The 25,956-nt window shown below is 41.7% G+C and overlaps 1 protein-coding gene and 2 long non-coding RNA genes across 12 annotated transcripts in view; 2 read left to right on the top strand and 1 right to left on the bottom strand.

The window, feature by feature from the left end:
• slc35f4 (solute carrier family 35 member F4) overlaps positions 1-25,956 on the top strand; it is an 83,653-nt gene that overhangs the window by 44,233 nt on the left and 13,464 nt on the right. For 8 of the 10 annotated variants that reach the window (XR_015513779.1, XR_015513780.1, XR_015513778.1 and 5 more), the window contains exons 3-6: positions 142-361; positions 1,013-1,138; positions 1,253-1,445; positions 6,357-6,446. Coding sequence is in view for 4 of the 10 variants with exons in the window: in XM_087291049.1 (XP_087147175.1) it covers positions 142-361; positions 1,013-1,138; positions 1,253-1,445; positions 6,357-6,446 (629 nt within the window). In the remaining 6 variants the exon portion in view is untranslated. Of the gene's footprint in view, positions 1-141; positions 362-1,012; positions 1,139-1,252; positions 1,446-6,356; positions 6,447-6,798; positions 9,265-25,956 lie in introns of those variants that run through there. The other 2 variants (XM_087291052.1, XM_087291050.1) reach the window with 2 other exon arrangements.
• Positions 11,631-25,090, top strand: LOC147840040 (uncharacterized). The gene is made up of 4 exons (XR_015513816.1): positions 11,631-11,698; positions 15,667-17,163; positions 21,536-22,011; positions 24,957-25,090. It is a non-coding gene; the product is annotated as an uncharacterized LOC147840040 (long non-coding RNA).
• LOC147840041 (uncharacterized) lies at positions 12,328-19,235 on the bottom strand. Its single transcript, XR_015513817.1, has 3 exons — positions 17,420-19,235; positions 14,841-15,860; positions 12,328-12,417 (listed from the first exon to the last, which is right to left on the bottom strand). It is a non-coding gene; the product is annotated as an uncharacterized LOC147840041 (long non-coding RNA).

Genomic DNA, 25,956 nt, shown 5'->3' with positions numbered 1-25,956 from the left:
TGTGTTAAAAATGAGACATTTGAAGAGCTGTAGGTTCCTTGTACCATGATTGAAAATCATTGCTCTTGGTAGAACCAGTAGGCTACAGTCCAGCATTAACAAATTAAACAAACAGCATTTTTTTCTCATTTAATTGTTTAGGGAATGTAGCAGATTGTTTGGTGAGGATGGCATGTCTCTGAAGGTGTTTCTTAAGAGGACGGCACCATTCTCCATCTTGTGGACACTGACTAACTACCTGTACCTGTTAGCTCTGAGAAAACTAACCGCCACAGATGTCTCAGCACTCTACTGTTGCCACAAGGCCTTTGTCTTCCTCCTGTCATGGATCGTCCTCAAAGATCGTTTCATGGGTGTGCGGGTAGGTAGAATATGTATTTTCTTCTGCATTTTCTTAGGTTCAGTGATAAAAATGACCACCAATAGCAAATCAGAACGGAACTGATTTTCTTTTTATTGAATATGTCCAATCATCATGACATTGTCTATAATAGAAGATGTCCACAAAAACGTTTAAGTCAAAATCTGTGTAAATATTACAGAAAGGCAATACATATATTCATTTAGGTCTAGAATCATTATTTTCGATGATAAGAACAAGATGCGCAGCTAGGATTTTTAATTGGCTCCTAAAATATTTCCACAGGATCTAGTATACAGATGATTGTAAAGATACAAGTGTCGTGGCATATTTTTTACAGATAGCAAATATAATTGGTGGGTAAATGAATTATTCAAGTTTTAAAAAGCTCGGCACTGAAAGACGCTGCTATTTTATGTCAGAATTCTTGACTTTTACTGCACTTGATGTCTCAGAGATCTGGACTCTTTAGTATCTGCGTACTACTTCCAGCAAACATGCTTCTATTTTCAACTATCCATCTCAATTATTAAAGCAGACAAGTGTAAATCAAAATCATACCCTGAAGGGCACTGAAGCATGTTGTAGTTTGACTTCAGTAGTGTTTAAGGCTTTATTGAATAATAATGTCTTTGTAATTGTTCCTCTAAGATTGTTGCTGCCATCATGGCTATCACAGGAATTGTGATGATGGCGTATGCTGATGGTTTCCATGGAGATTCCTTTATGGGTGTGGCCTTAGCCGTTGGCTCCGCCTCCACTTCTGCGCTCTACAAGGTCAGTGCTGTTCATGCTCAGCTGAAAATACTGATTCCCAGAAGACCCTTGATGACCATTAAGACTCCTTTAGTATTGGTATGCTTTCCTTCAAAACCTCTTTGTACCACTCAGGTGCTGTTTAAGATGTTCCTCGGCAGTGCCAATTTGGGCGAGGCTGCTCATTTCTTCTCAACAATGGGCTTTTTCAACCTCATCTTCATTTCCTGTGTTCCCCTCATCCTGTACTTCACCAGAGTGGAGCACTGGGGATCCCTCTCCTCTTTACCCTGGGGTTACCTCTGCGGGGTGGCTGGCCTTTGGCTAGGTAACATGAATTTATGAAAACTACTTTTAACCACACTTCATTTTAAGGTATAATTCTCACTATTAATAACTAATTAACTGTGACATTTAGCTCAATAAACTTTAATTTGATGCAGTAATTAATGAAGTAGTAGTTGGGTTTAGATATTGGGTAGGATTATGGATCCAGGGTATTAATAAACAGCAAATACTGTATCTTAAGAGTAGGCAGGAAATGAACCACTATTTAATAGTGAGATTTGGTCCCTATACTAAAGTGTTACCTAATTTTATGTTTTCACACCTAGGGGTTGTTTGATTTGTTCTGGAACAGGCATTCAGTTTTGCAGTTTCTCCTTAGTTTGGTTGGCTTTCACAACATTCTAAATAAATAAATCAAAACATTTTCATACAACTGGGCTTTCCTACCTCAGAAACTTACCATGCTTCCTTGAATTATTGTCAAAATCACTCGCTTTTTGTAACACTGTAACTAGAAATTATTTTTGAGCATTTAGATCAGTGGTCTTAAACTCAAACAGATTTTAGCTTCAACCACCTCCAAACCACACCTGCTTGAGTAGTCTTGAGTACCTTGGCTGCATCCGAAACCACCTACTATGCAGGTATACTATAAGGTACTGCATTTGAATTGAAACATACTAATCTGCCGTTAGAAAAGTACGCTCTATATAGTATGAATGTGAGTAGTATGACTAACTAGAATGTATTACATTCGCCATTTTGTCATGATCACGTGACCTGATCATGGGAAAGCGTAGCGAGCATCGGATGGGCACTTCAGAATCATGCTGGAAGTAGTAAGTCATCCGGGTACTTCTTGCATACTGTTCAAGTTCAATTCAATTCAAATTTTCTGAATTCGGAGATACTACTCGGCTCACATACTGTTTTTAGCATACTATATAGTATGAAATTACGCAATTTTAGACACAGCCTTTGATTAGTTGGATCAGCTGTGCTTGATTAGGGTTCGAGCAAAACTGTGCAAAGCTGCAGCCCTCCAGGATTTTTAGACCCATGATTTAGATCAAAGTAACACTGTTGGGGGGCTTAATTAGCATTTACTTCAGAGTAGGGTCCAACTTACACAATGTGCTTTGACTAAGCATCCCATACAATATACTGTACGTATACTTAAATAGACAGAAAACTAATGTTAGCACTGTGGAGCTGTGTTCTCTTTTCACCTTGGATGATTTGGAATGGCAAAAGTTGTCATAGGTGATTTAGCCTTCCGTTTTTAGCGCTAGAACACAACTCATACAATGACATTATGTTTTCATTATCCCAACCCATGACTTGTCCTTCAATTGCCGACTGAATACCTGATGTCACTGTCGGCTAGCTTACATCAGTTCCTAGTGACAGGAGTTGTCACCATACTAGAATTACCATTGAAGTGCTCAACAGAAGTGACTGTGATTGGCCATGAAGGTAATCAGTTCACCCAACTCAATGCTGTTTGAGTGTAAACACAGATACAGCGATCGCTCATCAGCAACAAACAGACAAGCCCGCTGATCGAAGGGATCAATGTCCCTGTATCTGTGGTTACAATGCTCAAATATTAGCGGGAAATTTTAAAACATTCAGTATCGGTTAGTATCGAATTCCAGTATTGTGACATCATTAGTGCAAGGTAAATTTGAAAATTGCCCAGGGGTATATTTAGTTTTCAAGGGACTGGCCTTGATCATATAACTTAATTCCTATAAATACTTGGGTAGTTATACCCGTAGTTCAAGTCAGAGTATGTTATAGGATTCTCCTTATATCAGGCTAAATAAACAACTTTGTCGCGGTTATAATGCACCTTATGACTTTCAGTAGGAATCAAACCTTCATGTATATTTTTTGACAAAAGTAGCTTTGGCCCAATCCCAATTCTATTTTTGTACCCCTACCTCTTTCCTTTCCCTCGGCCCTTAATACCGAGTGTGAAGGGGAAGGGCTTTAAACTTTACCCCTAACAATTGGGACAGCCCTACAGCACCTGCACACATCATCATATGTCATCACAATCTCATGCTTCAAAAGAGATTGACAATCGCGACTGTTGGAGTTTTTCCAGTTGCGTTAATTTTTTTTGGTATTTATTCTTCAGGAAATCACTGAATGCAATAATATCATGTTATCATAATGATATAATGTGGCAATAAGATTAAAACTATACTGCTCATTTGCAAAGTGGCTATATTCATCAATTTAAACACACAAAAAACAACATTGATATTATAGCAGACACTGTAAAACAGGGGTGTCAAACTCAGTTCCAAAAGGGCCGCAGCCCTGCACAATTTAGTTCCAACCCTGCTCCGACACACTTACCTGTAGGTTTCAAACAAGCCTGAAGGACTCAATTAGTTTGATCAAGTGTGTTTAATTAGGGTTGGAACTAAACTGTGCAGAGCTGCGGCCCTTTTGTAACTGAGTTTGACACCTGTGCTGTAAAGGTCATTCCCAGCTTGACTTTTCTGACTGGGTATTCGAGTTTCATTCAGTTTCAGAATGTTGTTGGACTACTATACAGGAGTTATTATTAGGTATTATGGAGAGCAAAATTTAGAGTTTTTTTATTTTAGTGGTTTTTTTTTTAAAGCATGACTGTAAAACACTTAAATATATTAAAATATATACTTGTTTGTTGTAAAAATTCATAATAATGATAAAAAAGCCATGCTGCCATTGTGGCAGATGTATTCTGGGAAATTTTCTTACCCCTTGGTTTTTATGTGTGGTCATAAAAAATCTCCGTTCTAAGGGGTATCTAGCCCTTCAACTTAGCCCTACACTTTTAAGCTAAAGAGAATCGGGACAGGGTAAAAAGGGGGAAGGGCTAAGGCAGGGCTATTCAATCAGTTTGTCATGGGGGTCAGTTCATGAAAAGCATCCCAGACGAAGGGCCGGAGAGATATAACTTGCTATATAAGTGATGACACAACTGCATTTAAGAGCCAATATGCTGTATATTTTTGCTCCTTAAGACACCCACGTTGGCTTTTTCTACATTAAAATGTTAATATATTGTATTTTGAAACTACATAATATTACTGCATTGTACAATAGACTTTTTTTTTTACAAACATACAAATGTTGTATTTCAGAGCACAACAAAAGCAGTGCATTGCTGAAGTAGGCTTCTTCTACATTCAAACACGTTCATATGTTATGTTTTGAACTGCATAACAATTAGGGATGCAACAATTATAGATTTTGGTTGTACAATTATATAGTCTGAAGAATAATCATGTTTTCACTGTTATCACGTATAATGTAAATTCAAACTTTATATTAGGTAGGTAGCTATTAAGATTAACTGTTGTTGCCATCTGCATTCATGCATACATAATCATTTTAATAATAATTCATCCAACATATCGTTTGTTTACATTGCACTAAAAGGCACGCACAAATCTCACCGTGAAATGTTTTCTACCGTGCTCGCCCAGAAAGACGCAAGCGCGTCGCTCCGCTGGCGCCCGCATATTGTCATATATTCTTACATTAGAAATAACAAACTTGCAAGCGGAAAAGACGTGATATGGGAACGGCCGCTGCGATAGTAAATCCTGTGTGCGTGCGTATTAGCCTCGGTGTACTTCAAACTTAAAACTGGCGCACAGACAGTGCATTCCGTGCAACAGAAATGCGGCTTAGAGAAGACTTTACGATTAATAAACTGTGAGGAATTAAATCGCAGTTAATAGTGAAATCGACTAATCGTTGCATCCCTATTATCGATATCAGTGCATTGTACAAATAGCCTTTTCTACAAACATGTTTTCAGCTGCCCGCACCACTCGCTTATGATGACTCACGCTCTGGTAAGCCTTTAACTGCAGCTCGTGCTGTTATTGAACAGACGCACATAACTTCATAACTATAGCGGCCATTTGTCGACTGAACTAAATTTATTTTTGATGTCTGTCACACTGTTTGGAGGGCCGGAACAAAGTGCCTCGGGGGCCGGATTCGGCCCGCGGGCCGCCAATTGAATAGCCCAGGGCTAAGGGGTAGAATTGGGATTGGGCCTCAATCTGGCTATTTTAATTAGATATTCCAGTTAAATCTATGATTCGTATTCAGAGTTGTTATCAAAAGTGCTTACAGTACTTGTAATAGTTCATCATTCATTATAAAAAAGCCTGCTTCATTAATCTATTTGCTTGAGCTGCTTATTTTTACAGCAACCAAACAACTTTAGAGATAATTTTCGCATTTAAATGATATTTCACTGTTTTATTTGCTGCAGATCCAATTCATTCATAAATGCCTAAATGAACTGAACTAAAGAATAAATGCACCCACCGCTAAAACAAATGCTAACCAGCAAAACCTTGAGTATTGTCTCAGTAAGCAACAGTAGGCTAACCAAAGCTTAGCTTAGCAAAAAAAAGAACCTCAGTTTGTACAAAGTTTCTGGTGATAAATCCTGCTGACAGTTTACCACTTCATCACTGCTGGTTCAGATGTAAGCCAGCCTTGCAGTGGATCAAATACAGTACATCTTTTAAGTACACTTCCAAGATTGCTTTAAGTGCTTAGTAAGTGAGCGAAATCAGGTTAGAATCATCAATTTACACCTTGAAGAAGCATTTCTTAGACACCCAATATGTGCTGCATCAGACAGTGTAGAGCATAATAGTAACGGATCCACTTATATTTACAGTATATTTGAGCTGAAGCGGACCTCCGTGTCTCTAGGGGGGGTTAAGGATAATATGATATCCATTAACCTTTGTCACTTGTCCAAATATCATGAATTTTGCTGCATATTTGACCACTCGGAGAGGATTGAATGACAAAAGATGCTATATGACTAAAGCATAACACTAAGTTCATGTTTCTTATTTACTCTCTCTCTCTTTCTCTCCCTCTCTCTATCTCTCTCCCTCTCTCTCTCTCATAGTATTTAACATCCTGGTCAATGTAGGAGTGGTGCTCACATATCCTATCCTCATATCCATTGGGACGTTACTCAGTGTTCCAGGCAATGCAGGTGCGTGAGTCAATTTTGTATGCCATTAGGCAGTAGACAATGCATGATGATTTATTAGTTATAAGTATATATGTATGAACTGTATTTATAAACTTGCATCCACACACATACACATCGTTCTGCCAGAAATAGCCATCACAAAGAGGCACTGTGGTCCCAATATGTAACAATATTTTGGTTGGCTGTGATTAAAATAATACTTGTACTAATAGGCCCAAACATATTCCCTTACAGCACCAACTGCTTGACTCAATGAAACAGAATGTATTCATGCTGTCATGTTGATTATGCCAAATTCTAATCATACACTGGGAAAAGCGATTAGTTCTTTCATTCATTTTTTTTCTTTCAGCTAAGTCCCTTATTTATCCGGGGTCACCACTGCAGAATGAACCACCAACTATTGCAGCATATGTTTTACACGGCGGATGCCCTTCCAGCCAGAACCCAGTACCGGGAATACACTCTAACATTCACACACTACAGCCAATTTAGTTCATCCAGTTCACCTATAGCGCATGTTTTTAGACTGTGGGGGAAAGCAGTTGAAACTGGGTTGTTGCTAGATCGGATACGTTTGTGGCCGAAAGTTAACAAGAATTCTTTATAGTTTATTAAATTTCTAAATTTATTGTATTTTATTAACAGTAATACAGTAATGTAAAACTGTAGTTGTACCAAGTATTATTTATGTTATCTATTAAATTGCCCAATAAATTGTATTTTTTAACGCCTAGCCCTACCCCAACCCTAAACTCAACTGTTACAGTACTGTAAAAAAATTAATTATCATTATTTTTATTTAATGTTTTTATTACAACCAATAGAAACAAAAAAAAAACTGATAGAAGTATAGTACAAGCAATACAAATATTACTTTTTGCAACAAGAGAAATGTAACAATTTTAAAAGAAATTTTAAAAAGGTAAAGCAAAAGACAAAGAGAGAGAAAAAGAAACAAACAAAAAAATAAAATAAGGGCAAATGACAAAAATTAAAACAAATAATGCAAAAGTGGCGGATCTGTTCGGCGAAATATCTGACTGCGTGTCACCGCATCCCTAAGGACTGTTTGGCGAAATATTTGACTGCATGTCACTGCATATCAAACGACTGAAACTATGTGAAGTTTATTCATAAACTAATTTTGAGAGGATCACATGCTTATGATTTATCACGGCCAGTCTCGCATTTGCTAATCACTAATCTTCCAATCATATGAGCCCTAAGCCACTATAAATAGCCTCAGTTTTCAGTTCACTTTATCTTCGTTTGGAAGAAACCCCCCTCCTCCCCTATTCTCCTCCTTTACCTGTGATTGGGCGGCACGGCGGTCCAGTGGTTAGCACTGCGAGCCACACAGCAAGAATACTGCCGGCCCTAGTTCCATAGGACCGGTGGGTGTTTCTGTGGGGAGTTTGTATGTCCTCCTCGTGTCCGCGTGGGTTTTCCCCGGGTTCTCCGGTTTCCTCCCACCATCCAAAGACATTCAACATACATAACAATTAAGCTTTTCTAATCCCTTACGTTCCCTTAGCTACAGCAGCAGGGGAGTTCTGAGATCCACTGAGCTCGGGCACCCTTCTTGCTCTGCCAACGGGAGGAAGCCCCGGGCTCGAGGAGCCCTTGAGCTCGGGGCTCTCTCCCGGGACAGCATGCCAAATAAGCTTTGTAAATCATCAGCTAAGTGTGATCTCTTGAAATAAGTAGAGAAATCTCTACTGTGCTGCTGAGTGAGAGAGCGCTTCTCACTGAACAGCGCAGCAGCGATGACGTAAGTGCCGAGACCCATTTGTGGTGTGAGCTATTTGTGGTAGCTCATCTACTTTAAGGTTCTAACTGTTGTCTTTGTATTAGCTAAACTGTCCAGTCATTCTCCTCATTAATCTGGCATCAATAGGGATTTTTTCTCTTTTTCATTCTGACTTTAACTTCAAAATTAATCAAAAGCAAACATAAAATGCTTATAATTGCGCTGTCAAAAAAAAAGATCAATTACTCAACTTTTATTTATGTAGCTCTTTACTACAACCAAGGTTGACCAAAGTGCTTTACACAAGTAAAAGCAAATTATACAACACATTAAAAAAGCAGACTATGCAAAACAATACTAGAAATATCAATAAAATACACAAACATTAAAACATAACGAAGTGTCAGTGCTATGCATTAAAGCCAATTTAAACGAGTGGGTCTTAAACTCGGCTTTAAAAGTGGCAGGTCAGTGATTGCACGAAGCTCAGTAGGAAGGGTATTCCAAAGTTTAGGACCTGCCACTGCAAAAGAGCGATCAACCTACTGCTTGTATCTTAACCGAGGGACTTTAAGCAGAAGTTTGTCAGCAGATCGCAAAGCTCTGCTGGGTTTGTCAATGTGCAAAATTTTGGCATGAATAAGTAGGAGCAAGATCATTAAAAACAAACATCAAAAGTTTAAAATCAATTCTAAACTTAAATAGCATTACATTTACTGACGAGTAAAAAAAAAAAGATCAAAGACGTTTAATGGTATTCTTAAGCCAGATGTTCTTCCCATTCTCACGTTTTACAGATTGTCTTGTCTACATCTGCATCAAGGTGCTGCCATGTTCAGTTTGGTTTATCAGATAACAGCTTTAACTAGCAGTTGTACAGATGTACCTAATACAGCATCTGGTAGATGGGTGTTATCATAAATTATTAGGATGATAATTAGGATTATTCATATTAGTTTAATATTATCACAAAAAAACAACTTGTAAAAAAACCCAAATTAAATTAATCTAAAAATATTACTGACAAAATTAAGATTTTGGTGCAAAATAAAACTTGGAGATGTTAATGATGTTAAGGCATACTGTATTATAAGTCAGGTCTTCTTAACTCAAGGCAAACAACCAGACTATAATAAAGGGGTGGCGAGGTTGCCAAGACGACAGTAAATGCCTTAAGAGGGTGCTTGTCTTGTTCCTTGTCTTTCAAGGTCAGTTTGTTATATTCCACTTGGCTTTTCTTTACACAGTCTTCTATGATTCATTTGTGATTTATGCTGCATTGCTTATGGTAGACTGCGTAATGCATTTGAATGGGATTGTAAATGTAAATTCACAGTTACACTCTTTGATATGAAATAATTTCTTTTTTAGAGCCATTAATGAGGAACAAACGCTATTATAATTGGACTTTATGAGCACTAATTTTAATACTAAAAAGGTTGTGTATTTTAAAGTCATCCAAACGGCTCTCTCCTGGAAATCTTAAAGCTCATGCTGAAGATTTTCACAGTAATGAATCTTCTTTTACTGGAGTTAATTGGTTGTGTGGCAAAGAGGACTTTGGTGATGTAGACAGTGTGGGCACAAGGTCACATCTGAATTATAAGAACTCACTCCTGTGTAGTTAAATAATTTTATAGAAATTGCCGGTAATCATTGAACTGTTAATAATATTAAATAATTGCACAGGGTTTTTTGTGCTAAGCCTGATTAATCTCTCATTTATGCCTAATTAGGGACCGAGCACCGAACGGTGCAAGGCCCTATTGGAATTGCTCCGTTTATTAGGGACCGAGCACCGAACGGTGCAAGGCCCTATTGGAATTGCTCCGTTTATTATTAGGGACCGAGCACCGAAACGGTGCGTAGGCCCTATTGGATTTGCTCCGTTTATTAGGGACCGAGCACCGAAACGGTGCGTAGGCCCTATTGGAATTGCTCCGTTTTTTATTATTATTATTATTATTATTATTATTCCGCCCCCTATCGGGGCACTTTTGAGGGTCTAAACATGCCCGAAAACTCATGAAAATTTGCACACACACCAAACCCGGTGTAAATAGCAGGTTGATATGGGTCTCGGAAGTGGGCGTGGCAAAATGACTCGACAGCGCCACCTAGAAAAATTAAACGGACGAGCCCCCAATCCACGAATCACACACATGCACGAAAATTGGCAAACACCTCAAACACGCCAAAACATACGAAAAAGTCTCTTGGAGCCATATCTCAAACCCAACAGGAAGTCGGATATTTTTGACTTCCTGCGGCGAAAAAGTGGCGTTTTTGCCATTTCCAAGCGTTGTATTTTAACGAACTCCTCCTAGGGATTTTATCCTATCGACACCAAAATTGGGTTTTGTCATCTAAAGGCCTTGGCGATGGTAAATTGCGAAGCTTTAGAGTTTTCGTCGATGGGCGTGTCCGTGGCGGCCTCGCAAACTTTGACAATTCGCCACAAAACAGGAAGTCGTTATAACTCAGGCATGCATTATCGAATCTGCCTCAAAATTCACACGCTTGATAAGAGTCCTGACCTGAACACGTTTACATGCCAATATCCAGATACAGTTATAGCGCCACCTGCTGGCCACAGGAAATGACATGTTTTACACTGTAACAAACTCCTCCCACAAATTCTTTCGAATCAGCACCAAATTTGGGTTGTGTTATCTGAAAGCTCTAGCAATGATATATTGAGAAGATCTAGAGTTTTCGGAGAGGGGCGTGTCCGTTGCGCCATGACAAACCTCAACGCTTCGCCATGGAAAAGGAAGTCCTCATAACTCAACCACACAAAGTCCGGTCAGCCTGAAATTTCACATGGTTGATAAAAGTCCTCCCCTGAACACATCCACATAACAATATTGAAGTGGGCGTGGCAAAATGACTCGACAGCGCCACCTAGAAAAATTAAACGGACGAGCCCCTGATCTACGAATCACGCACATGCGCGAAAATTGGCACACACCTTAAACACGCCAAAACATACGAAAAAGTCTCTTGGAGCCATATCTCAAACCCAACAGGAAGTCGGATATTTTTAACTTCCTGCTGCAAATAAGTGGCATTTTTGCCATTTCCAGGCGTTGTATCTTAACGAACTCCTCCTAGGGATTTTATGCTATCGACACCAAAATTGAGTTTTGTCATCTAAAGGCCTTGGCGATGTTAAATTGCGGAGCTTTATAGTTTTTGTCGATGGGCGTGTCCGTGGTGGCCCCGCAAACTTTGACGATTCGCCACAAAACCGGAAGTCATTATAACTAAGGCATGCATTATCCGATCTGCCTCAAAATTCACATGTTTAATAAGAGTCCAGACCAGAACACGTTTACATGCCAATATCCAGATACAGTTATAGCGCCACCTGCTGGCCACAGGAAATGTCATGATTTACAGAGTAATAAACTCCTTCCACTATTTTTTTTGTATCAGCACCAAGTTTGGTGGGTTGTTATCTGAAAGCTTAAGTGATGATATATTGTCAAGATCTAGAGTTTTTGCAGAGGGGCGTGTCCGTGGCGGCATGACAAACCTCAACACTTCGCCGTGGAACAGAAAGTCCTTATATCTCAACCACACAAAGTCAGATCAGCCTGAAACTTCACATGGCTCATAAAAGTCCTCTTCTGAACACATCACCAAAACAGTAATGAGTCAGTCATAACGCCACCTGCTGGCAGAAGGTAGATAGGCTTATAACTCAGCCAAACAACATCCGATCTGCCTGAAACTTCACATGGTTGATTAAATTCCATTACTGAAGGCATCTACATGCCAATCTTAAGTCACAGTTATAGCACCACCTGCTGGCAGTTGGTAGTTTGCATTATAACTCAACCACACAAAGTCCGATCTGCCTGAAAGTTCACATGGTTGATAAAAGTCCTCTCCTGAACACATCTACATAACAACATTGAGTCTGTCGTAGCGCCACCTGCTGACAAAAGGCAGTTTGGCTTATAACTCAGCTAAACAATGTTCGATCTGCCTGAAACTTCACATGGTTGATAAGATTCCTCTCCTGGTGACATCTACATGCCAATCTTGAGTCACAGTCATAGCGCCACCTGCTGAGAGGAGGAGGTTTGGCATAAATCGGTGATTTTCTCAGATTTTTTAAATATAATGGCTTAAATTAATATTGTTCGCTGTTCTCTGTCATCCTGAGGCCACCGGGCGGCGGTGAGCCCGGGTGCGAGGTCCCTATCATCGCTGCTTGCAGCTTTAATTTATTATTATTATTATTATTATTATTATTATTCCGCCCCCAATCGGGGCACTTTTGAGGGTCTAAACATGCCCGAAAACTCACGAAAATTTGCACACACACCAAACACGGTGTAAATGGCTGGGTTTTATGGGTTTCGGAAGTGGGCGTGGCAAAATGACTCGACAGCGCCACCTAGAAAAATTAAACGGACGAGCCCCCGATCCATGAATCACGCACATGCACGAAAATTGGCACACACCTCAAACATGCCAAAACATACGAAAAAGTCTCTTGGAGCCATATCTCAAACCCAACAGGAAGTCGGATATTTTTGACTTCCTGCGGCGAAAAAGTGGAGTTTTTGCCATTTCCAGGCGTTGTATTTTAACGAACTCCTCCTAGGGATTTTATCCGATCGACACCAAAATTGGGTTTTGTCATCTAAAGGCCTTGGCGATGTTAAATTGCGAAGCTTTAGAGTTTTCGTCGATGGGCGTGTCCGTGGCGGCCTCGCAAACTTTGACGATTCGCCACAAAACAGGAAGTCGTTATAACTCAGGCATGCATTATCTGATCTGCCTCAAAATTCACACATTTGATAACAGTCCGGACCTGAATACATTTATATGCTGATATCCAGATACAGTTATAGCGCCACCTGCTGGCCACAGGAAATGGCATGTTTTACGGTGTGACTAACTCCTCCCACAAATTTTATCGTATCAGCACCAAATTTGAGTGGTGTTATCTGAAAGCTCTAGCGATGATATATTGTGAAGATCTAGAGTTTTTGCAGAGGGGCGTGTCCGTGGCGGCATGACAAACCTCAACGCTTCGCCATGGAACAGGAAGTCCTTATAACTCAACCACACAATGTCCAATCTGCCTGAAACTTCACAAGGTTGATAAAAGTACTCTCCCGAACACATCTTCATAACAATATTGAAGTGGGCGTGGCAAAATGACTCGACAGCGCCACCTACAAAAACTAATCGGACGAGCCCCCGATCCACGAATCACGCACATGCACGAAAATTGGCACACACCTCAAACATGCCAAAACATACGAAAAAGTCTCTTGGAGCCATATCTCAAACCCAACAGGAAGTCGGTTATTTTTAACTTCCTGTGGCGAAAAAGTGGCATTTTTGCCTTTTCCAGGCGTTGTATTTTAACGAACTCCTCCTAGGGATTTTATCTTATCAACACCAAAATTTGGTTTTGTCATCTAAAGGCCTTGGCGATGTTAAATTGCGAAGCTTTTGAGTTTTCATCGATGGGCGTGTCCGTGGCGGCCTCGCAAACTTTGACGATTCGCCACAAAACAGGAAGTCGTTATAACTCAGGCATGCATTATCCGATCTGCCTAAAAAATTCACACATTTGATAACAGTCCTGACCTGAATACATTTATATGCTGATATCTAGATAGAGTTATAGCGCCACCTGCTGGCCACAGGAAATGACATGTTTTACATTGTAATATACTCCTTCCGCAAACTTTATTATATTAGCACCAAATTTGAGTGATGTTATTTGAAAGCTCTAGCAATGACATATTGTAAAGATCTAGAGATTTTGCAGAGGGGCGTGTCCGTGGCGGCATGACAAACCTCAACGCTTCGCCATGGAACAGGAAATGCTTATAACTCAACCACACAATGTGCGATCTGCCTGAAACTTCACAAGGTTGATCATATTCATCTCCTGAACACATCCACATAACAATATTGAGCCTGTCATAGCGCCACCTGCTGGCAGAAGGTAGTTTGGCTTGTAACTCAACCACACAATGTCCGATCTGCGTGAAACTTCACATGGTTGATGAAAGTCCTATCCTAAGCACATCTACATAATTATAATGAGTCTGTCATAGCGCCACCTGCTGGTAGAAGGTATTTTGGCTTATAACTCAGCCACACGATTTCTGATCTGCCTGAAACTTCACATGGTTGATTAAATTCCTCTCCTGAAGACATCTACATTGCAATATTGAGTCACAGTTATAGCGCCACCTGCTGGCAGAAGATAGTTTGGCTTATAACTCAGCCACACAAAGTCTGACCAGCCTGAAAATTAACATGGTTGATTAAAATCCTCTCCTGAAGACATCTACATGCCAATAGCGAGTCACAGTTATAGCGCCACCTGCTGGCAACAGGAAATTACATATAACTCAGCCAAACAATGTCCGATCTGGCTGAAAATTCACATGGTTGATAAGATTCCTCTACTGAAGGCATCTACATGCAAATCTTGAGACAGAGTCATAACGCCACCTGCTGACAAGAAAAAGTTTGGCATGAATAAGTGATTTTCTCAGGTTCTTTATATAAATCGGCTTAAATTAATATTGTTCGCTGTTCTCTGTCATCCTGAGGCCAACGGGCGGCGGTGAGCCCGGGTGCGAGGTCCCTTTCATCGCTGCTTGCAGCTTTAATTAGGGACCGAGCACCGAAACGGTGCGTAGGCCCTATTGGAATTGCTCCGTTTTTTATTATTATTATTATTATTATTCCGCCCCCTATCGGGGCACTTTTGAGGGTCTAAACATGCCCGAAAACTCATGAAAATTTGCACACACACCAAACCCGGTGTAAATAGCAGGTTGATATGGGTCTCGGAAGTGGGCGTGGCAAAATGACTCCACAGCGCCACCTAGAAAAATTAAACGGACGAGCCCCCGATCCACGAATCACACACATGCACGAAAATTGGCACACACCTCAAACACGCCAAAACATACGAAAAAGTCTCTTGGAGCCATATCTCAAACCCAACAGGAAGTCGGATATTTTTGACTTCCTGCGGCAAAAAAGTGGCGTTTTTGCCATTTCCAGGCGTTGTATTTTAACGAACTCCTCCTAGGGATTTTATCCGATCGACACCAAAATTGGGTTTTGTCATCTAAAGGCCATGGCGATGTTAAATTGCAAAGCTTTAGAGTTTTCGTCGATGGGCGTGTCCGTGGCGGCCTCGCAAACTTTGACGATTCGCCACAAAACAGGAAGTCGTTATAACTCAGGCATGCATTACCCGATGTGCCTCAAAATTCACACGTTTGATAAGAGTCCTGACCTGAACACGTTTACATGCCAATATCCAGATACAGAAATAGCGCCACCTACTGGCCACAGGAAATGACATGATTTACACTGTAACAAACTCCTCCCACAAATTTTATGGTATCAGCACCAAAATTGAGTGGTGTCATCTGAAAGCTCTATCGGTGATATATTGTAAAGATCTAGAGTTTTTGCAGAGGGGCGTGTCCGTGGCGGCATGACAAACCTCAACGCTTCGCCAAGGAACGGGAAGTCCTCATAACTCAACCACACAAAGTCTGATCAGCCTGAAACTTCATATGGTTGATATACGTCATCTCTTGAACACATCCACATAACAATATTGAAGTGGGCGTGGCAAAATGACTCGACAGCGCCACCTAGAAAAATTAAACGGACGAGCCCCTGATCTACAAATCACGCACATGCACAAAAATTGGCACACACCTCAAACACGCCAAAACATACGAAAAAGTCTCTTGGAGCCATATCTCAAACCTAACAGGAAGTCGGATATTTTTAACTTCCTGCTGCAAATAAGTGGCATTTTTGCAATTTCCAGGCGTTGTATCTTAACGAACTCCTCCTAGGGATTTTGTGCTATCGACACCAAAATTGGGTTTTGTCATCTAAAGGCCTTGGCGATGTTAAATTGCGGAGCTTTATAGTTTTTGTCGATGGGCGTGTCCATGGCGGCCCCGCAAACTTTGACGATTCGCCACAAAACCGGAAGTCATTATAACTTAGGCATGCATTATCCGATCTGCCTCAAAATTCACATGTTTAATAAGAGTCCAGACCAGAACACGTTTAAATGCCGATATCCAGATACAGTTATAGCGCCACCTGCTGGCCACAGGAAATGTCATGATTTACAGAGTAATAAACTCCTCCCACTATTTTTTTTTGTATCAGCACCAAGTTTGGTGGGTTGTTATCTGAAAGCTCAAGTGATGATATATTGTCAAGATCTAGAGTTTTTGCAGAGGGGCGTGTCCGTGGCGGCATGACAAACCTCAACACTTCGCCGTGGAACAGGAAGTCCTTATATCTCAACCACACAAAGTCAGATCAGCCTAAAACTTCACATGGCTCATAAAAGTCCTCTTCTGAACACATCCCCAAAACAGTAATGAGTCAGTCATAACGCCACCTGCTGGCAGAAGGTAGATAGGCTTATAACTCAGCCAAACAACATCCGATCTGCCTGAAACTTCACATGGTTGATTAAATTCCATTACTGAAGGCATCTACATGCCAATCTTAAGTCACAGTTATAGCGCCACCTGCTGGCAGATGATAGTTTGCATTATAACTCAAGCACACAAAGTCCGATCTGCCTGAAAGTTCACATGGTTGATAAAAGTCCTCTCCTGAACACATCTACATAACAACATTGACTCTGTCGTAGCGCCACCTGCTGACAAAAGGCAGTTTGGCTTATAACTCAGCTAAACAATGTTCGATCTGCCTGAAACTTCACATGGTTGATAAGATTCCTCTCCTGGTGACATCTACATGCCAATCTTGAGTCACAGTCATAGCGCCACCTGCTGAGAGGAGGAGGTTTGGCATAAATCGGTGATTTTCTCCGATTTTTTTAAACATATCGGCTTAAATTATTACTGTTCGCTGTTCTCTGTCATCCTGAGGCCACCGGGTGGCGGTGAGCCCGGGTGCGAGGTCCCTATCATTGCTGCTTGCAGCTTTAATTAGGGACCGAGCACCGAACGGTGCAAGGCCCTATTGGAATTGCTCCGTTTATTATTATTATTATTATTATTATTATTATTATTCTTTTCCGGAATGAATCGCGATTTTGAGGGGCTAAACATGCCCGAAAACTCACGGAACTTTGCACACGCCTCAGAAGTGGCGAAAATTTACGTTTATTATGGGTCTCGGAAGTGGGCGTGGCAAAATGACTCGACAGCGCCACCTAGAAAAATTAAACGGACGAGCCCCCGATCCACGAATCACGCACATGCACGAAAATTGGCACACACCTCAAACATGCCAAAACATACGAAAAAGTCTCTTGGAGCCATATCTCAAATCCAACAGGAAGTCAGATATTTTTAACTTCCTGCAGCGAAAAAGTGGCATTTTTGCCATTTCCAGGCGTTGTATTTTAACGAACTCCTCCTAGGGATTTTATCCGATCAACACCAAAATTAGGTTTTGTCATCTAAAGGCCTTGGCGATGTTAAATTGCGAAGCTTTAGAGTTTTCGTCGATGGGTGTGTCCGTGGCGGCTTCGCAAACTTTGACGATTCGCCACAAAACAGGAAGTCATTATAACTCAGTGATACATTATCCGATCTGCCTCAAAATTCACACGCTTGATAAGCGTCCTGACCTGAACACGTTTACATGCCACTATCCAGATACAGTTATAGCGCCACCTGCTGGCCACAGGAAATGACATGTTTTACAGTGTGACAAACTCCTCCCACAAACTTTATTGTACCAGCACCAAATTTGAGTGGTGTTATCTGAAAGCTCTAGCGATGATATATTGTGAAGATCTAGAGTTTTCGCAGAGGGGCGTGTCTGTGGCGGCATGACAAACCTCAACGCTTCGCCATGGAACAGGAAGTCCTTATAACTCAACCACACCAAGTCCGATCAGCCTAAAACTTCACATGCTTGATAAAAGTCCTTTCCCGAACACATCCCCATAACAATAGTGAAGTGGGCGTGGCAAAATGACTCGACAGCGCCACCTATAAAAATTAAACGGACGAGCCCCTGATCTACGAATCACGCACATGCACGAAAATTGGCACACACCTCAACCACGCCAAAACATACGAAAAAGTCTCTTGGAGCCATATCTCAAACCCAACAAGAAGTCGGATATTTTTAACTTCCTGCGGCAAATAAGTGGCATTTTTGCCATTTCCAGGCGTTGTATTTTAACGAACTCCTCCTAGGGATTTTATCTGATCGACACCAAAATTAGGTTTTGTCATCTAAAGGCCTTGGCGATGTTAAATTGTTAAGCTTTAGAGTTTTTGTCAATGGGCGTGTCCATGGCGGCCTCGCAAACTTTGACGATTCGCCACAAAATCGGAAGTCATTATAACTCAGGCATGCATTATCTAATCTGCCTCAAAATTCACATGTTTAATAAGAGTCCTGACCTGAACACATTTACATGGCAATATCCAGATACAGTTACAGCGCCACCTGCTGGCCACAAGAAATGTCATGATTTACAGAGTAATAAACTCCTCCCACAAAATTTTTCGTATCAGCTCCAAGTTTGGTTGGTTGTTATCTGAAAGTTCTAGCAATTACATTTTGTTAGGGTCTGAAATTTTCACAGAAGGGCGTGTCTGTGGCAGCATGACAAACCTCAACGCTTCGCCATGGAACAGGAAGTCCTCATAACTCAACCACACAAAGTCCGATCAGCCTGAAACTTCACATGGTTGATAAAAGTCCTCCCCTGAACACATTCACATAACAATATTGAGTCACAGTCATAGCGCCACCTGATAGCAGAAGGTAGTTTGGCTTATAACTCAGCCAAACAATGTCCGATCTGCCTGAAAATTCACAGGTTAGATGAGATGCCTCTCCTAAAGACATCTACATGCCGATCTTGAGTCACAGTTATAGCGCCACCTGCTGACAGGAGGAAGTTTTGCATAAATCTGTGATTTTTCTCAGGTTCTTTATATATATCGGCTGAAATTAATAATGTTCGCTGTTCTCTGTTATCCTGAGGCTACCGGGCGGCGGTGAGCCTGGGTGCGAGGTCCCTATCATCGCTGCTTGCAGCTTTAATTCTTCTTCTTCTTCTTCTTCTTCTTCTTCTTCCGCGGAATGAATCGCGATTTAGAGGGGCTAAACATGCCCGAAAACTCACGAAACTTTGCACACGCCTCAGAAGTGGCGAAAATTTACGTTTGTTATGGGCTTCGGAAGTGGGCGTGGCAAAATGACTCGACAGCGCCACCTAGAAAAATTAAACGGACGAGCCCCCGATCCATGAATCACACACACGCACGAAAATTGGCACACACCTCAAACACACCAAAACATACGAAAAAGTCTCTTGGAGCCATATCTCAAACCCAACAGGAAGTCGGATATTTTTAACTTCCTGCGGCGAAAAAGTGGCGTTTTTGCCATTTCCAGGCGTCGTATTTTAACGAACTCCTCCTAGGGATTTTATCCGATCGACACCAAATTTGGGTTTTGTCATCTAAAGGCCTTGATGATGTTAAATTGCGAAGCTTTAGAGTTTTCATCGATGGGCGTGTCCGTGGCGGCCTCGCAAACTTTGACGATTCGCCACGAAACAGGAAGCCGTTATAACTCAGGCATGCATTATCCGATCTGCCTCAAAATTCACACACTTGATAAGCGTCCTGACCTGAACACGTTTACATGCCAATATCCAGAGACAGTTACGGCGCCACCTGCTGGCCACAGGAAATGACATGATTTACGGAGTAACAAACTCCATCCACAAATTTTATCGTATCAGCACCAAAATTGGGTGGTGTTATCTGAAAGCTCTGGTGATGATATATTGTGAAGATCTAGAGTTTTCGCAGAGGGGCGTGTCCGTGGCGGCATGACAAACCTCAACGCTTCGCCATGGAACAGGAAGTCCTTGTAACTCAACCACAAAATGTCCAATCAGCCTGAAGCTTCACATGGTTGATAAACGTCATCTCTTGAACACATCCATATAACAATATTGAAGTGGGCGTGGCAAAACGACTCAACAGCGCCACCTATAAAAATTAAACGGACGAGCCCCCGATCTACAAATCACGCACATGCACGAAAATTGGCACACACCTCAAACATGGCAAAACATACGAAAAAGTCTCTTGGAGCCATATCTCAAACTCAACAGGAAGTCGTATATTTTTAACTTCCTGTGGCGAAAAAGTGGCTCTTTTGCCATTTCTAGGCGTTATATTTTAACGAACTCCTCCTAGGGATTTTATCTGATTGACAATAAAAATTGTGTTTTGTCATCTAAAGGCCTTGGTGATGTTAAATTGCGAAGCTTTAGAGTTTTTGTCGATGGGCGTGTCCGTGGCGGCCTCGCAAACGTTGATGATCCGCCACAAGACAGGAAGTCGTTATAACTCAGGCATGCATTATCAGATCTGCCTCAAAATTCACACGTTTGATAAAAGTCCTGACCTGAACAGGTTTACGTGCCGATATCCAGTTACAGTTATAGCCCCACCTGCTGGCTACAGGAAATGACATGTTTGACACTGTAACAAACTCCTTCCACAAACTTTTCCGTATCAGCACCAAAATAGAGTGGTGTCATCTGAAAGCTCTAGCAATGATATATTGTAAAGATCTAGAGTTTTTGCAGAGGGGCGTGTCTGTGGTGGCATGACAAACCTCAACGCTTCGCCATGGAACAGGAAGTTATTATAACTCAACCACACAATGTCTGATCTGCCTGAAACTTCACATGATTGATAAAAGTCCTCTTCTGAACACATCCACATAACAATATTGAATCAGTCATAGCGCCACCTGCTGGCAGAAGGTAGATTGGCTTATAACTCAACCACACAAACTCCGATCTGCCTGAAACTTCACATAGTTGATTAAAGTCCATTACTGAAGGCATCTACATGCCAATCTTAAGTCACAGTTATAGCGCCACCTGCTGGCAGATGGTAGTTTGCAGTATAACTCAACCACACAAAGTCCGATCTGCCTGAAACTTCACAAGGTTGATGAAAGTCCCCTCCTAAACACATCTACATAACAACATTGAGTCTGTCATAGCGCCACCTGCTGAAAAAAGACAGTTTGGCTTATAACTCAGCCAAACAATGTCCGATCTGCCTAAAACTTCACATGGTTGATAAGTTTCCTCTCCTGAAGACATCTACATGCCAGTCATGAGTCAGTGTTATAGCGCCACCTGCTGACAGGAGGAAGTTTGGCATAAATCTGTGATTTTCTCAGATATTTTTAATATATCGGCTTAAATTATTACTGTTCGCTGTTCTCTGTCATCCTGATGCCACCGGGCGGCGGTGAGCCCGGGTGCGAGGTCCCTATCATCGCTGCTTGCAGCTTTAATTATTATTATTCTTCTTCTTCCGCGGAATGAATCGCGGTTTTGAGGGGCTAAACATGCCCGAAAACTCACGCAACTTTGCACACGCCTCAGAAGTGGCGAAAATTTACGTTTGTTATGGGCTTCGGAAGTGGGCGTGGCAAAATGACTCGACAGCGCCACCTAGAAAAATTAAACGGACGAGCCCCCGATCCACGAATCACGCACATGCACGAAAATTGGCACACACCTCAAACATGCCAAAACATACGAAAAAGTCTCTTGGAGCCATATCTCAAACCCAACAGGAAGTCGGATATTTTTAACTTCCTGCGGCGAAAAAGTGGCGATTTTGCCATTTCCAGGCGTTGTATTTTAACGAACTCCTCCTAGGGATTTTATCCGATCGACACCAAAATTAGGTTTTGTCATCTAAAGGCCTTGGCGATGTTAAATTGCGAAGCTTTAGAGTTTTCGTCGATGGGCGTGTCCATGGCGGCCTCACAAACTTTGACGATTCGCCACAAAACAGGAAGTCGTTATAACTCAGGCATGCATTATCAGGTCTGCCTCAAAATTCACACGCTTGATAAGCGTCCTGACCTGAACACGTTTACATGCCGATATCCAGATACAGTTATAGCGCCACCTGCTGGCCACAGGAAATGACATGATTTACGGAGTAACAAACTCCTCCCACAAATTTTATCGTATCAGCACCAAAATTGGGTTGTGTTATCTGAAAGCTCTAGCGATGATATATTGTGAAGATCTAGAGTTTTCGCAGAGGGGCGTGTCCGTGGCGGCATGACAAACCTCAACGCTTCGCCATGGAACAGGAAGTCCTTATAACTCAACCACACAATGTCCGATCTGCCTGAAACTTCACATGGTTGATAAACGTCATCTCTTGAACACATCCACATAACAATATTGAAGTGGGCGTGGCAAAATGACTCGACAGCGCCACCTATAAAAATTAAACGGACAAGCCCCCGATCTACGAATCACGCACATGCACGAAAATTGGCACACACCTCAAACATGCCAAAACATACGAAAAAGTCTCTTGAAGCCATATCTCAAACCCAACAGGAAGTCGGATATTTTTAACTTCCTTTAGCGAAAAAGTGGCGTTTTTGCCATTTTCAGGCGTTGTATTTTAATGAACTCCTCCTAGGGATTTTATCCGATCGACACTAAAATTGGGTTTTGTCATCTTAAAGCCTTGGTGATGTTAAATTGCGAAGCTTTAGAGTTTTCATCGATGGGATGTCCGTGGCGGCCTCGCAAACGTTGATGATTCGCCACAAAACAGGAAGTCGTTATAACTCAGGCATGCAATATTCGATCTACCTCAAAATTCACAGATTTAATAACAGTCCTGACCTGAACAGGTTTACGTGCCGATATCCAGTTACAGTTATAGCGCCACCTGCTGGCCACAGGAAATGACATGTTTGACACTGTAACAAACTCCTTCCACAAACTTTCCCGTATCAGCACCAAAATAGAGTGGTGTCATCTGAAAGCTCTAGCGATGATATATTGTGAAGATCTAGAGTTTTCGCAGAGGGGCGTGTCTGTGGTGGCATGACAAACCTCAACGCTTCGCCATGGAACAGGAATTTCTTATAACTCAACCACACAATGTCCGATCTGCCTGAAACTTCACATGGTTGATTAAATTCCATTACTGAAGGCATCTACATGTCAATCTTAAGTCACAGTTATAGCGCCACCTGCTGGCAGATGGTAGTTTGCAGTATAACTCAACCACACAAAGTCCGATCAGGCTGAAACTTCACAAGGTTGATAAAAGTCCTCTCCTGAACACATCTACATAACAACATTGAGTGTGTCATAGCGCCACCTGCTGACAAAAGGCAGTTTGGCTTATAACTCAGCCAAACAATGTCCGATCTGCCTAAAACTTCACATGGTTGATAAGTTTCCTCTCCTGAAGACATCTACATGCCAATCATGAGTCACAGTTATAGCGCCACCTGCTGACAGGAGGAAATTTGGCATAAATCTGTGATTTTCTCAGATTTTTAAAATATATCGGCTTAAATTATTACTGTTCGCTGTTCTCTGTCATCCTGAGGCCACCGGGCGGCGGTGAGCCCTGGTGCGAGGTCCCTATCATCGCTGCTTGCAGCTTTAATTATTATTCTTCTTCTTCTTCTTCTTCTTCTTCTTCCGCGGAATGAATCGCGGTTTTGAGGGGCTAAACATGCCCGAAAACTCACGCAACTTTGCACACGCCTCAGAAGTGGCGAAAATTTACGTTTGTTATGGGCTTTGGAAGTGGGCGTGGCAAAATGACTCGACAGCGCCACCTAGAAAAATTAAACGGACGAGCCCCCGATCCACAAATCACGCACATGCACGAAAATTGGCACACACCTCAAACACACCAAAACATACGAAAAAGTCTCTTGGAGCCATATCTCAAACCCAACAGGAAGTTGGATATTTTTAACTTCCTGCGGCGAAAAAGTGGCGTTTTTGCCATTTCCAGGCGTTGTATTTTAACGAACTCCTCCTAGGGATTTTATCCGATCGACACCAAAATTAAGTTTTGTCATCTAAAGGCCTTGGCGATGTTAAATTGCGAAGCTTTAGAGTTTTCGTCGATGGGCGTGTCCGTGGCGGCCTCGCAAACTTTGACGATTCGCCACAAAACAGGAAGTCGTTATAACTCAGGCATGCATTATCAGATCTGCCTCAAAATTCACACATTTAATAAAAGTCCTGACCTGAACACGTTTACATGCCGATATCCAGATACAGTTACAGCGCCACCTGCTGGCCACAGGAAATGACATGATTTACGGAGTTATAAACTCCTTCCACAAATTTTATCGTATCAACACCAAAATTGAGTGGTGTTATCTGAAAGCTCTAGCGATGATATATTGTGAAGATCTAGAGTTTTCGTCGAGGGGCGTGTCTGTGGCGGCATGACAAACCTCAACGCTTCGCCATGGAACAGGAAGTCCTTATAACACAACCACACAATGTCCGATCTGCCTGAAACTTCACATGGTTGATAAACGTCATCTCTTGAACACATTTACAAAACAATATTGAAGTGGGCGTGGCAAAATGACTCGACAGCGCCACCTAGAAAAATTAAACGGACGAGCCCCCGCTCTACGAATCACGCACATGCACAAAAATTGGCACACACCTCAAACATGGCAAAACATACGAAAAAGTCTCTTGGAGCCATATCTCAAACCCAACAGGAAGTCAGATATTTTTAACTTCCTGTGGCAAAAAAGTGGCGCTTTTGCCATTTTCAGGCGTTGTATTTTAACGAACTCCTCCTAGGGATTTTATCTGATAAACACCAAAATTGGGTTTTGTCATCTTAAAGCCTTGGTGATGTTAAATTGCGAAGCTTTAGAGTTTTCTTCGATGGGCGTGTCCGTGGCGGCCTCGCAAACTTTGATGATTCGCCACAAAACAGGAAGTCTTTATAACTCAGGCATGCATTATCAGATCTGCCTCAAAATTCACACATTTAATAACAGTCCTGACCTGATCAGGTTTACGTGCCGATATCTAGTTACAGTTATAGCGCCACCTGCTGGCCACAGGAAATTACATGTTTGACACTGTAACAAACTCCTTCCACAAACTTTCCCGTATCAGCACCAAAATAGAGTGGTGTAATCTGAAAGCTCTAGCGATGATATATTGTGAAGATCTAGAGTTTTTGCAGAAGGGCGTGTCTGTGGTAGCATGACAAACCTCAACGCTTCGCCATGGAACAGGAATTTCTTATAACTCAACCACACAATGTCTGATCTGCCTGAAACTTCACATGATTGATAAAAGTCCTCTCCTGAACACATCCACATAAAAATATTGAGTCAGTCATAGCGCCACCTGCTGGCAGAAGGTAGTTTGGCTTGTAACTCGGCCACACAATGTCCAATCTGCCTGAAACTTCACATGATTGATGAAAGTCCTCTCCTAAACACATCTACATAATAATATTGAGTCTTTCATAGCGCCACCTGCTGGCAGAATGTAGTTTGTCTTAAAACACAATCTCCACACAATCTCTGATCTGCCTGAAACTTCACATGGTTGATAAAAGTCTGCTCCTGAACACATCCACATAACAATATTGAGTCAGTCATAACGCCACCTGCTGGCAGAAGGTAGTTTGGCTTATAACTCAGCCACACAATGTCCCATGTGCCTGAAACTTCACATGGTTGATAACATTCTTCTCCGGAAGACATCTACATGCCAATCTTAAGTCACAGTTATAGCGCCACCTGCTGACAGGAGGAAGTTTGGCATAAATCTGTGATTTTCTTAGATCTTTTTTTATATATTGGCTTAAATTATTATTGTTCGCTGTTCTCTGTCATTGTAAGGTCACCGGGCGGCGG

The sequence above is a fragment of the Danio rerio genome, chromosome 17 (assembly GCF_052040795.2).
Source record: "Danio rerio strain M-AB ecotype USA chromosome 17, GRCz13ab, whole genome shotgun sequence".
Taxonomy (NCBI): Eukaryota; Metazoa; Chordata; class Actinopteri; order Cypriniformes; family Danionidae; genus Danio; species Danio rerio.
Note: the sequence above shows the minus strand (reverse complement) of the source record. Positions and strands in the feature narration are given on the sequence as shown.